Source organism: Phoca vitulina, unplaced genomic scaffold (assembly GCF_004348235.1).
Source record: "Phoca vitulina isolate PV1807 unplaced genomic scaffold, GSC_HSeal_1.0 scaffold58, whole genome shotgun sequence".
Taxonomy (NCBI): domain Eukaryota; kingdom Metazoa; phylum Chordata; class Mammalia; order Carnivora; family Phocidae; genus Phoca; species Phoca vitulina.
The window spans coordinates 6221521-6232076 of NW_022589761.1; the positions used below are offsets into that span (position 1 = coordinate 6221521).

At 57.5% G+C, this 10556-nt stretch overlaps 1 protein-coding gene across 1 annotated transcript; it reads left to right on the forward strand.

Annotated features, from left to right (window-relative positions):
• Positions 1–2180: 2180 nt before the first annotated feature.
• LRFN3 (leucine rich repeat and fibronectin type III domain containing 3) lies at positions 2181–10556 on the forward strand. Its single transcript, XM_032390250.1, has 3 exons — positions 2181–3050; positions 4340–5776; positions 7836–10556. The coding sequence occupies exons 2-3, from the start codon at positions 4356–4358 to the stop codon at positions 8299–8301; spliced, it is 1887 nt and encodes a 628-aa protein (XP_032246141.1). The 5' UTR covers positions 2181–3050; positions 4340–4355; the 3' UTR covers positions 8302–10556.

A 10556-nucleotide genomic window follows, 5' to 3' on the forward strand; every position in this document is an offset into this window, starting at 1 on the left:
CTAAAGTGTGAGGACAACTGGTTTACTTCACGCAAGGCATCCCTCTCTGCTTTTCTGCCTCAGATCTCAGATGGCTCTCAGTACCACCCTCTCCCCCCATCAAAGAGATGACCGTCACCCAAAGGGGTAAGGACTAGTGTATAAATGCAGGGGCAGGGGGAAGAAATTTTGCAGGGGGGAAGAAAGGGGAGGAACCATAATTCTGATGTGTTCTACAAGTTCCTTAATGTTCCCCAGCTGAACTGAGCCCCAGTTGCCCAGAGGGGTAATCTGCTCTTCACCTGCACCCTCTATTAACTTTCTTCCTCCTCTGCCTCTTTCTCCCCCAATCGCTTGCCCATTACCTGGGGTCACCCCCAAATCAGCCAGTTCCACTGAATTCTAATCCCACTCTGCTCTTGGACTGTCTCCAGGTATTTCTGTCTATCTGCCCACCTCCACCACTTCTGTAGTGTCTCTGAGACTTCTGCAACCTTTTTCTGAGTGTCTGAGTAACCGGTATCCACTATGCTGGGCCAGGAGCACTGATGAACTTTGCTAATGATCTGGAAAAGCAGGCCTTAGAGCTGAGTTAATTTTAGCTACAATTTTTCAATACACATGTGTGGAAGGAGCCAAAAGTCTGTTCAGAAATCTTCAGCAGAGATAGGGATGCAGGGTGATGTGCATCCATGTTCCTACCCCCAGGTGGCTTTACTCCTCTACTCAGAAGGGAGGGTGGCGTCCCTGGGGGTGGTATGTGACTATTCAGGTTCCCCCAGGGTTAGGGCTATGACCAAAGGCCAAGACTGTGTTCCCTTCAGACCAGGGGTCCCAAAGATCAGGTCCCCCATATTGCTATAACCAAGTTCCCAGGGCAGGCTTGTAAAACCACCACCCACATCCCTCTTCCTGTGATACCATGTGCCAGGAGACGTGTGGAACGCCCCACCCTCCCCTCCACTACCCTCTTACAATGGTCAGGACAGGCAGCCCCCACTCCTGGTGAGTCATGTGTTAGTACAATTCTAGCAGAGTCCTCTGTGGGGCAATGAACCTGAGTCAGGGAGAGGGAAAGGCAGTGGACACACCTCTCTGGGTCAACCTGTCCAGTCCTCTGCCTCTGTCCCATTTCCTATCTTTTCCATCCTTTATGGGTTATCTGTCCAGTGTTTCTCAAGGTCTAGCTGTAATTCCAGAGGGCACAGGGTCTGGGAGCCAAGTTTCCCCCTTGCAGCCAGGGCAAGGAGACTTGGGAAGGAGCAGAGTCTCCTCTCTGGCCTGAAAGATCAGGCCTGTTGCTGGGCAGAGTCCATGTAAGGAAACCCCACCTAGGGAAGGACATCCCAGGGAGATGGTGCTGAGACAAAGGAGAGGAGACAGGCTTGGGGGCCCGAGACTCTGGGATGGAAGGCCATATTCAAAGCTGTGAATAGGAACTGGAAACACACACAAATACACATACCCATCCTCATAGCTGAGTTGCCCCCGTGCAGTCTCTGCCACCCCCACCCCCGGCCCACCCGTGTCTCTGTCTCTTTGACTTTCTCTGTCTCTGTCATTGTCTATCTCTGTCATGTCCTTGTCTATTTCTCTCTGGGTCTCCCACTGTCTCTGTGTATTTTCATCTCTCCTTGAATATGTGTTTTTCTGTCTTCCTCTCTCATTCTACTTCTGTCTCTCCATCTAAACCTGCCCATCTTTTTGTCTCTGTCTCTCCCAATCTGTGTGTCTCTTTGTCTCAGTCTCTGTGTCTCTCTCTATGTCTCTCTGTATCCAAGGATTTTTTCTCACTCCCAAGCAACGCCAGGGCGACTCCAAAGGAGATGGGGCCGGATGCGCGCCTTTGAGAGAGGGGGGGCTGCCTACACCTTTAAGCGCGGGCACGCGCGGGGCCTGCGCCTTTAAGCGCGGGCGCGCGCGCGGCCCTGGGTTCCCGGCGAGGAGGCCGCGGGAGCGCCCGGACCCAGCCCGCCTGCCCGGCCCCCGCCCGGCCCCCGCCCCGGCCCCGGCGGGGGAGGGGTCTCTGAGCGCGGCCCCTCCCCCCTGCGCCCCGACCTACGCTGCGGTGTCTCCACCCGAGTGTCCCAGTCTGTCCGTCTGTCCTCGCCCAGGCCTCGCCCCACCCCGGCCCCCGGGGCTGCCTTGCCGCCCCCCTCCCCCGACCGCATCCCCCCCATCCCTCCGGGCCAGTCCCCGCCGCAGCCGGGGAAGCAAGCCGGGACCACGCCGCCCCAAACCCAGGGCCCGCACCCCGACATCGGTGGCCTGCACCCCGAGATTGGATCCAGAGATCTGGAAACCTGAGCCTGAGACCCTTATCTGGGGCTGGGACCCCAAGACCTGGAGCCTGAACACCTAGTATCTGGGGCTGGAATCTCAACATCAGTCTCTGGAACCCCAAGACTTGGAATATGGACCCCCAAATTTGGAGCCTGAACCTCAAGATTTCGCATCTAAAGCCCCAAATCTGGAACTGAACTCTGAACGCTGTGCCTGGGACCTTGAAATCTGGGACCAGATTCTCATATCTATACTCTGGAACCCACTATTTGGGACCCGAACCCTGAGATTTAGGCCTCAAATTCCAAGATCTGAACCCCGGCATTCCAAGGGGCCTAAACCTGAGTTTGAGCCTGAAGTCCTTGCTGCAAACCCGAATGCTGAAATTGAGGGCTAGAGACCTCCAAATCTTGATTCGGCACCCCAATATCTGAACCCAGCACCCCAGTATCGGATCCCAGGACTGGGCTTGAGACTCAGACCCTAAACTCTCCATTTGGCTGTTTAGCATCCCAAGACCAGAACTAGGAGACACTGGCTCTAACCAACCCAAACTGGAGCCTGGGTCTCTAAAATTGGCCCCTAGAGGCCTTATATTTAGAGATCTAGGACCCTAAGTATCAAGGTCTAGAGACTCCATGGCCACAGATCTGGGCTGAGATACAGCACAGTCCCTCTACAGAGGTCCTGGGGACAGAGAAGGCATGACCAGGCCCCCCCTCCAGAGCCCTGACCCCTGACCCCTTGGAGCCTGAGGACTCTGCTCCCTGGGGCGGCTTCCAGCTCAGGTAAGGCTCTTGGGGGACCCCCATGGTGGGGAGGGACCTGGGAGGAACTTTGTGCCTGGGGGTGGAGGTAAGTGAGGACTAGGTCCCCCTGGGCACCCTTGGGGTTTTCCCAGGAAACAAATATCCGCCCCCCTCCTCCAGGGGTTTGCCTCTAGCTCCGCTGTGCCTCAGATACTCTCTGGGTATTTATTTGACCAGCACTGCCCCTCTGACCTCCTCTTCCCCAGTTTATGGCACCTCCAGGTCTCTGATCTCGCACTCTGTTCTCCAGTTTCTTCCCACCATCTGTCTCATCTGACCGTCTCCAGACGCCTCTCCTGGCCACCGCCCCCCTCACTGACCATCTCCGCTCACCACTCCTCGCTCTAATCATCTTTGACACTTCCATCCACCGCTGCTCTCTCAGGCCACCTCTGTCTGCTGCTTCACTCAGTGACCACCTTTGGCATCTCTGTCCACCGTGCCTCTCTCGAATCATCTTTCACCAGCTCTCTTGCTCTTGTCCACCCCTGACTCTGAGCCTTGGCTGTCTCTGACCATCTTTTGCCATTGTTCTCGCCCTCCTCCTGCCGCCTGTCCCAACTGCCAGTCTGCGACCCTTACTGACCACCTCTCTTCTCTCTGTCTCTCTTGAGCACTGGAGTTCTCCCATCATCTCTAGTATCTCTGGCTGCCTTTCCTCTCTCTGATGACCTCTCCCCGCACCCACCATCCTACCCTGCTGTCCTCATCTCCAGCTGTCTCCTCTATCTGACTACCTCTCTGGCTCTTGACCATTTTGGACCATCTTTGACCATGTCTCCTAGATCTGAGCACCCCTGACCACGTCCCTTCCTTTTCCACCTCTCGTCTTCTTGGCCATCTCTAACCATCTCCCTTCTCTGGTCATGTTTGACTACTTCTAATCATTCCCACCACCTTGACTGCCTCTTCTCTCTGGCCGTCTTTGACCATGTCTTTGACCATGTTTCAAGCCCTCTGGCTTCCCTTCTACCCACTCTGATCAACCCTCCCGTTCTCTCTCTCTGACCATCTCTAATTACCTCCCTCTCCTCTGACTGTCTTTGATCATGTCTGCTCCCTGTGACACATCCCTCTGAGTCTTTGACCAGCTCCTCTGGCTTTTGATCCGTCTGACCACTCTCACTCCTCTGGCTGACCATCTTTGACCCAATATTTTGCTCCCAGCCCGCTGAGACCTTCTCTCCCGGTCCTGAACCACCCTGATGCCCTCTGGCACCCCCCCTTCTGGCCTCAGCCTGCCCTAATGCCTCCCTTCTTCCCTGTAGGCCGCCCCTGCCCGCAATGGCCGTCCTCCCTCTGCTCCTCTGCCTGCTGCCGCTGGCCCCTGCCTCGTCTCCAGCGCAGCCAGCCACTCCCAGCCCGTGTCCCCGCCGCTGCCGCTGCCAGACACAGTCCCTGCCCCTCAGCGTGCTGTGCCCGGGGGCAGGCCTCCTGTTCGTGCCCCCCTCGCTGGACCGCCGGGCAGCCGAGCTGCGCCTGGCGGACAACTTCATCGCGGCCGTGCGCCGCCGCGACCTGGCCAACATGACCGGCCTGCTGCATCTGAGCCTGTCGCGGAACACCATCCGCCATGTGGCAGCCGGCGCCTTTGCTGACCTGCGCGCCCTGCGGGCCCTGCACCTGGACGGAAACCGGCTGACCTCGCTGGGCGAGGGTCAGCTGCGCGGCCTGGTCAACTTGCGCCACCTCATCCTGAGCAACAACCAGCTGGCGGCCCTGGCGGCCGGCGCCCTGGACGACTGCGCCGAGACACTCGAGGATCTCGACCTGTCCTACAACAACCTGGAGCAGCTGCCCTGGGAGGCCTTGGGCCGCCTGGGCAACGTCAATACGTTGGGCCTCGACCACAACCTGCTGGCCTCCGTGCCCGCTGGTGCCTTTTCCCGCCTGCACAAGTTGGCACGGCTGGACATGACCTCCAATCGCCTGACCACCATCCCGCCCGACCCGCTCTTCTCCCGCCTGCCGCTGCTGGCCAGGCCCCGCGGCTCCCCGGCCTCCGCCCTGGTGCTGGCCTTCGGCGGCAACCCCCTGCACTGCAACTGCGAGCTGGTGTGGCTGCGGCGGCTGGCCCGGGAGGACGACCTGGAGGCCTGCGCCTCCCCACCCGCTCTGGGCGGCCGCTACTTCTGGGCCGTGGGCGAGGAGGAATTTGTGTGCGAGCCCCCCGTGGTGACTCACCGCTCGCCGCCCCTGGCGGTGCCTGCGGGCCGGCCAGCCGCCCTGCGCTGCCGGGCAGTGGGGGACCCCGAGCCTCGCGTGCGCTGGGTGTCACCCCAGGGCCGGCTGGTGGGCAATTCGAGCCGTGCTCGTGCCTTCCCTAACGGGACGTTGGAGCTGCTGGTCACCGAGCCGGGCGATGGTGGCATTTTCACCTGCATTGCGGCCAATGCGGCTGGTGAGGCCACCGCGGCTGTTGAGCTGACCGTGGGTCCCCCCCCACCTCCCCAGCTAGCCAACAGCACCAGCTGTGACCCCCCGCGGGACGGGGATCCTGATGCCCTCACCCCGCCCTCTGCTGCCTCCGCCTCCGCCTCCGCCAAGGCAGCTGACACCGGGCCCCCTACCGACCGCGGTGTCCAGGTGACTGAGCATGGTGCCACAGCCGCTCTTGTCCAGTGGCCGGACCAGCGGCCTATCCCGGGCATCCGCATGTACCAGATCCAGTACAACAGCTCAGCCGACGACATCCTCGTCTACAGGTGCAGGGCCCAGGCAGTGGGCAGAGTGGGGGGCAGACTGAGGTGGAGGGAGGGCTGGAGCTACATCTGTTGGCACCCCGGGCTGCAGTGCAGCTGAGAAATGAGGCTGAAATGGCTACAAAGGAAATCAGACGGCAAAGGTAAAAGAAATCAGGCAGAGAAGGCAAAAGAAATCTGGCAGTAGTGATAAAAAGAAAGAAGGCAGCAAAAGTCAATAGTAACAGATATAAAAAAGAAATCAGGCAGCAAGAGTAGAAAGTAATCAGGCCAGAAGAATAAAAAGTTAATCGGGAGGGGAGGGGAGGAGCAAGGTTGGAGGGGTACAAACAAACGGAATATAAAGGTGGAGAGGAACCAGGTGTTTCCAGAGGACAGGACTAGATATAAGCCAAGTTGCAAGAAGAAAAGGAGATCAAACAGGAAGGTACAGAGTTCATGGGGAAAATGAAATGAGGGAGGAGGCAAAACAGAGATCAGGCTTTGGGTCTGTGCAGTGTGAACTGTTCCCGATGTTTAGAGTTCTAATACGGTGACATCTCAATTTGTGATTTTCTAAATCAAATTCAACCTAGTTCATGCTCCACCTGCTAGGTGAACGGGAACATTCGCTTTGCCCACTGTTGGGGATCCCCTTCTCTATTTAATTGTTGCAAGCGATACAAGAAAATCTGGGGCTTCTACACTCCAAGAGGTGGATCAGGACATCTTCCGCCCCCGAGCTGGAGAGCATTTGGAACATCTGCTGTGGCTGGCCACATGTGGTCAGGAGTGGTGGCTCCGACCCAGAGGCTGCTGACACTTCTCACCCGAGTCTAACCTTGCATGGGTGGCTGTGGATGGTTCCCTCTTCTCACTGCCAGGCTGGGCCAAGGGTGCGGTCCCCGAGGCCCGGCTGCAGAGAGTCAGGCCTCCCAACGCCTGGAGTGTGCACCTTATAAACCCAGTACCTGGGTCCCTTTCCTTCCCCAGGGGCCCACATCTCAAGAGGTCATCAATTGATTTCCTTTTCAGTCCTGGAAATCTAGCGAGCTTATTCTGTTCCCTTTCTCAGATGGCCGTAGTCCCTGGAGGGGGAGTCGGCTCCATGGAGGGCCCACACCCAGAAATCCCACAAATCCTGCCCACCTTGCCTGGCAGGGGATGAGACAAATGCTCTCCTAGATAGTCACCCTCTCAGAGACAATCACGGGGTTCCCTGTAACTCCCACATTAAAGCAGTTTAGGAATAAAACAGATTATAAAACAAGTTAAATCTCCAACAGGGTGCTCTGCTGCAAAAGGAAATAGAGTAGAACTGGGTGCTAAGGATAAAAGGAAATGGGAAAGGTAAGGATAAAAAACAGGCAACAGAGATAAAAAGGGAATCGAGAGCCGGAGCTGGAAGAAATAAGGCAACAGGGAGAAAAAGAAATCAGCTGTGATGGCTGAGGCACATCAGTTTCACGAGAACAGAGACCGGCTCACTGGAAAGTGCACTGTAGATACAATAATGATAATAAGGCAATGGGGCTAGGGGGACATTCACTGGCAGGTTAGAAGGAAATCAGGCAGCAGTATGGGGGAATCAGGCGGGCAGATGAGAGAATTCTAGTTGTACGCTGGAGGAGCGTGGGGCAGCTGGAAAAGGGAAATCAGGCCCCAACTGGAGGAGAGGCAGGGAGGGGAACCTGGGGAGTTGGGCGAGGGTCTAGAGGGGGACCCGGAGCTGGGGTTGGAGGGAAAGTTGCACTGCAGGGTAGCTGGGCCCTGAGGCCATGGTGAAACCACAGAGCCCAAACAGAGGAGCAGTGAGCAGCCTGCCCAGGAGGGAATCGGCACTGGGGCTAGAGGGAGATTAAACTGGGGGATTTGAGTGGCAGGCGCCAGCAACCTAAGACGATCCATGGGTTATCAGTCAGGAGGCTGGCCCGGTATTAGACCAAAGGGAATTTGAGCCGCGGTGGGAAGGGACTTGGGCTAACAGCGGGCTGGGGGGAGATCGGACCGGAGGGTTGGGGCACAGTGCAGGGTGGGTGCTGGGCAGCCAGAGACCTGACCCTCCACCTGCCTGTCCCTCCAGGATGATCCCCGCCGACAGCCACTCTTTCTTGTTGTCGGACCTGGCGTCGGGCCGCACCTACGATCTGTGCGTGCTGGCAGTGTACGAGGACGGCGCCACAGGGCTGACGGCCACGCGGCCCGTGGGCTGCGCCCGCTTCTCCACCGAGCCGGCGCTGCGGCCCTGCGGGGCCCCGCACGCACCCTTCCTGGGTGGCACCATGATCATCGCCCTTGGTGGAGTCATCGTGGCCTCGGTACTGGTCTTCATCTTCGTGCTGCTTATGCGCTACAAGGTGCACGGCGGCCAGCCCCCCGGCAAGGCCAAGGCACCCGCACCCGTCAGCAGCGTTTGTTCGCAGACCAACGGCGCCCTGGGCCCCACATCGGCCCCGCCCGCCCCTGAGCCCGCGGCGCCCAGGGCCCACACCGTGGTCCAGCTGGACTGTGAGCCCTGGAGGCCCAGCCACGAACCCATGGGACCCTAGCCTCTCGCCCACCTCTACGGCCGTTCTGGCCCCAGGGGTGGGAGGACCCAGGCACCCCATGGGACCTGGCCTCAGACTCACCAAATTGCTCACGGTTTTTAAAACTCTGATGGGGAGGGTGTCGGGGGCACCGGGGCACAACAAGAAAGTCCTATTTTTCTAAGCTTGGGCCTAGGCCCTTGCCCTTGTCTCTGTCTGTGGGGGTTGGGGGGGATCATGCAGGGGTCTGGAGTTGGGAATGCCTCCTCTGGGGAGAGACCCCCACCCCACTCCATTCTGTCTGAGGTTCCTGGATGAGACTGAGGATGGTCATCCATTCAGTTGACAGAATTCCGTGAGCATGCCCCCTGGGTGTGCCCTGTGCTGGGTGATGCTGCCATGACCCAGAACGGCCCCAATCCCTGCTCAGAGAGCAATAGTTCAGAGTTAGCAGAGATGTGGTGATGAGGGAAGCCTAAGATATTGCGGGAGCCCAGGAAAGGTGCCTGACTCAGCCTAGGGTGTGGTCAGGGAGGCTTCCTGGAGGAAAGATGAGATCTGAGCATGACATCAGAAGGAGATAATTGGACAAAGAGCAAAGGGAGAGCTGTCCCAGGCAGAGGGCCCAGCACAAGCAAGGACTTAGTAAATGCCAGACACTGGGGGTACTGTGGTAGAGGTAAGGCAGGAGGGGTGAGCAGGGTCCAGGACCTCCAGGCTGAGGAACTCAGCTCTGGTCTGATAGTACTCGGGAGCCATGGAGGATTCTATGCAAGGGAGGGACAGGGTCAGGAATGGGCTTTAGGGAGCTCTTTCTAGCTGTCATGAAGAGGATGGACCAGAGGGGAAGACTGACGCTGGGAGCCTGGGGGAAGCCAAGGCAGGGACCCAGGTGGCTAAGGACAAGACTGGACCGGGCAGGGCTGGGGGAAAGGAGTAGGGGGTAGGTGAGAGAGGAAGCTGAATGGACAGATTGTGGAGCTGAAGGGCTGTGGGGGGAGGGAAGCGTCCAGGGTGAGGCCCAGGGCTCTGGCCAAGGGAGGGGACAGTGGAGCCACCTGATACAGAACCAGGAAGAAGGTACAGGTTTGGGGAATATGCTGAGGCCAATGGGGGGACTTGGTGAATGTGGGAGGCCCCAGAAGACTTTTCTAGGGAGTGGTGGCCAGGAGGCCTCAGGACCCTGGTCTGAGGCTGGAGCTGGGGACCGAAAAGAAGGCTATGTCAGCAGAGATGGAGAATGAGGCCACTGGGGTGATGAGACAGCCTCTGGGACTTTCCGTATTTAAGGGACAGGCAAAGAAAAACCTGACAAAGACTAAATAGGAACAGCAGATGGAGGGACAGAGTGAAGCAAACCAGGCAAGTCAGACCCAAGTGACTATTGTGTTTAATGATATCAGGCCATGGTGACCTCAGTGAGAGCGGTGTTAGGGGATTGGCTGGGCAGGTGCCAGATTCAGCTGATTTGAGAGTAGGAGTAAAAAGTATAGTTAGGGAGCGTAAACCCTGTGATTCTGTGGACCTCGGACCTGGTTCAGGTTGATCTGGACCTATCAGCCCTGTGTCTGCAAGGCTGGTCCTCACTCTGTCTTGGACTGCCTTGGGCCCCCCTCAGACACCAGACCTGGAGGTTTGGAAGACCAAACCCTGGGTCTTGGTAACATCGTGCCTCGTTGGAGAGCCAGGAATGGGATAGGCAGTAAGAGGAATAGTGTTCCTTGACCCCAGGCCTCCTCTGGTGGTGGGTCCAGAGGCAGAGAAGATGGAGGTGGGGGAGAGGGACTGAAGTCCTGTGAGTGTTTTCTGGAGTGATGCTGATGTGAGGAGCATGGTGAAGAGGGCCCAAGACTGGACTGGCCATTCTCAAGACCTGGTGCACATGACCCTGTCCTCGTGGGATAACATCCTAGATTCTGCAACAGTTTTCTTGGTGGGTATAGGCTTTGAAAATGATCTTCCACCAGTCATGGGAACAATCTGAGTCCCAGGGACCTGGTCTGACTCCTGAGTCCTCCAGAAGCATAATGAGGTCCTTCTTGTTTGTTACCCTTGGTGGCTGAGGTCAGGTGAAGCTATCAGGGTGAGTGAGGTGTCTTGGCCAAGGGGGCCTAGGGAGTGGGAAGTTTGGAGGTCTAGTGCCAACTACAAAATACCCAGTTGCTGCCACGAGGGGGAGCCAGAGTGCACCATTCCTCAACCCTTTTTTTCCTAAAGATTCATAGTATTTTATTATTTTTTTAAATTTTATTTATTTATTGGACAGAGAGAGACAC

Excerpts from the sequence above, each read along its gene's own strand:
- LRFN3 (XM_032390250.1), top strand. The coding sequence starts at position 4,356 with ATGGCCGTCCTCCCTCTGCTCCTCTGCCTGCTGCCGCTGGCCCCTGCC. Across the intron at positions 5,777-7,835 it reads GACGACATCCTCGTCTACAG|GATGATCCCCGCCGACAGCC; the intron begins GTGCAGGGCCCA and ends CTGTCCCTCCAG.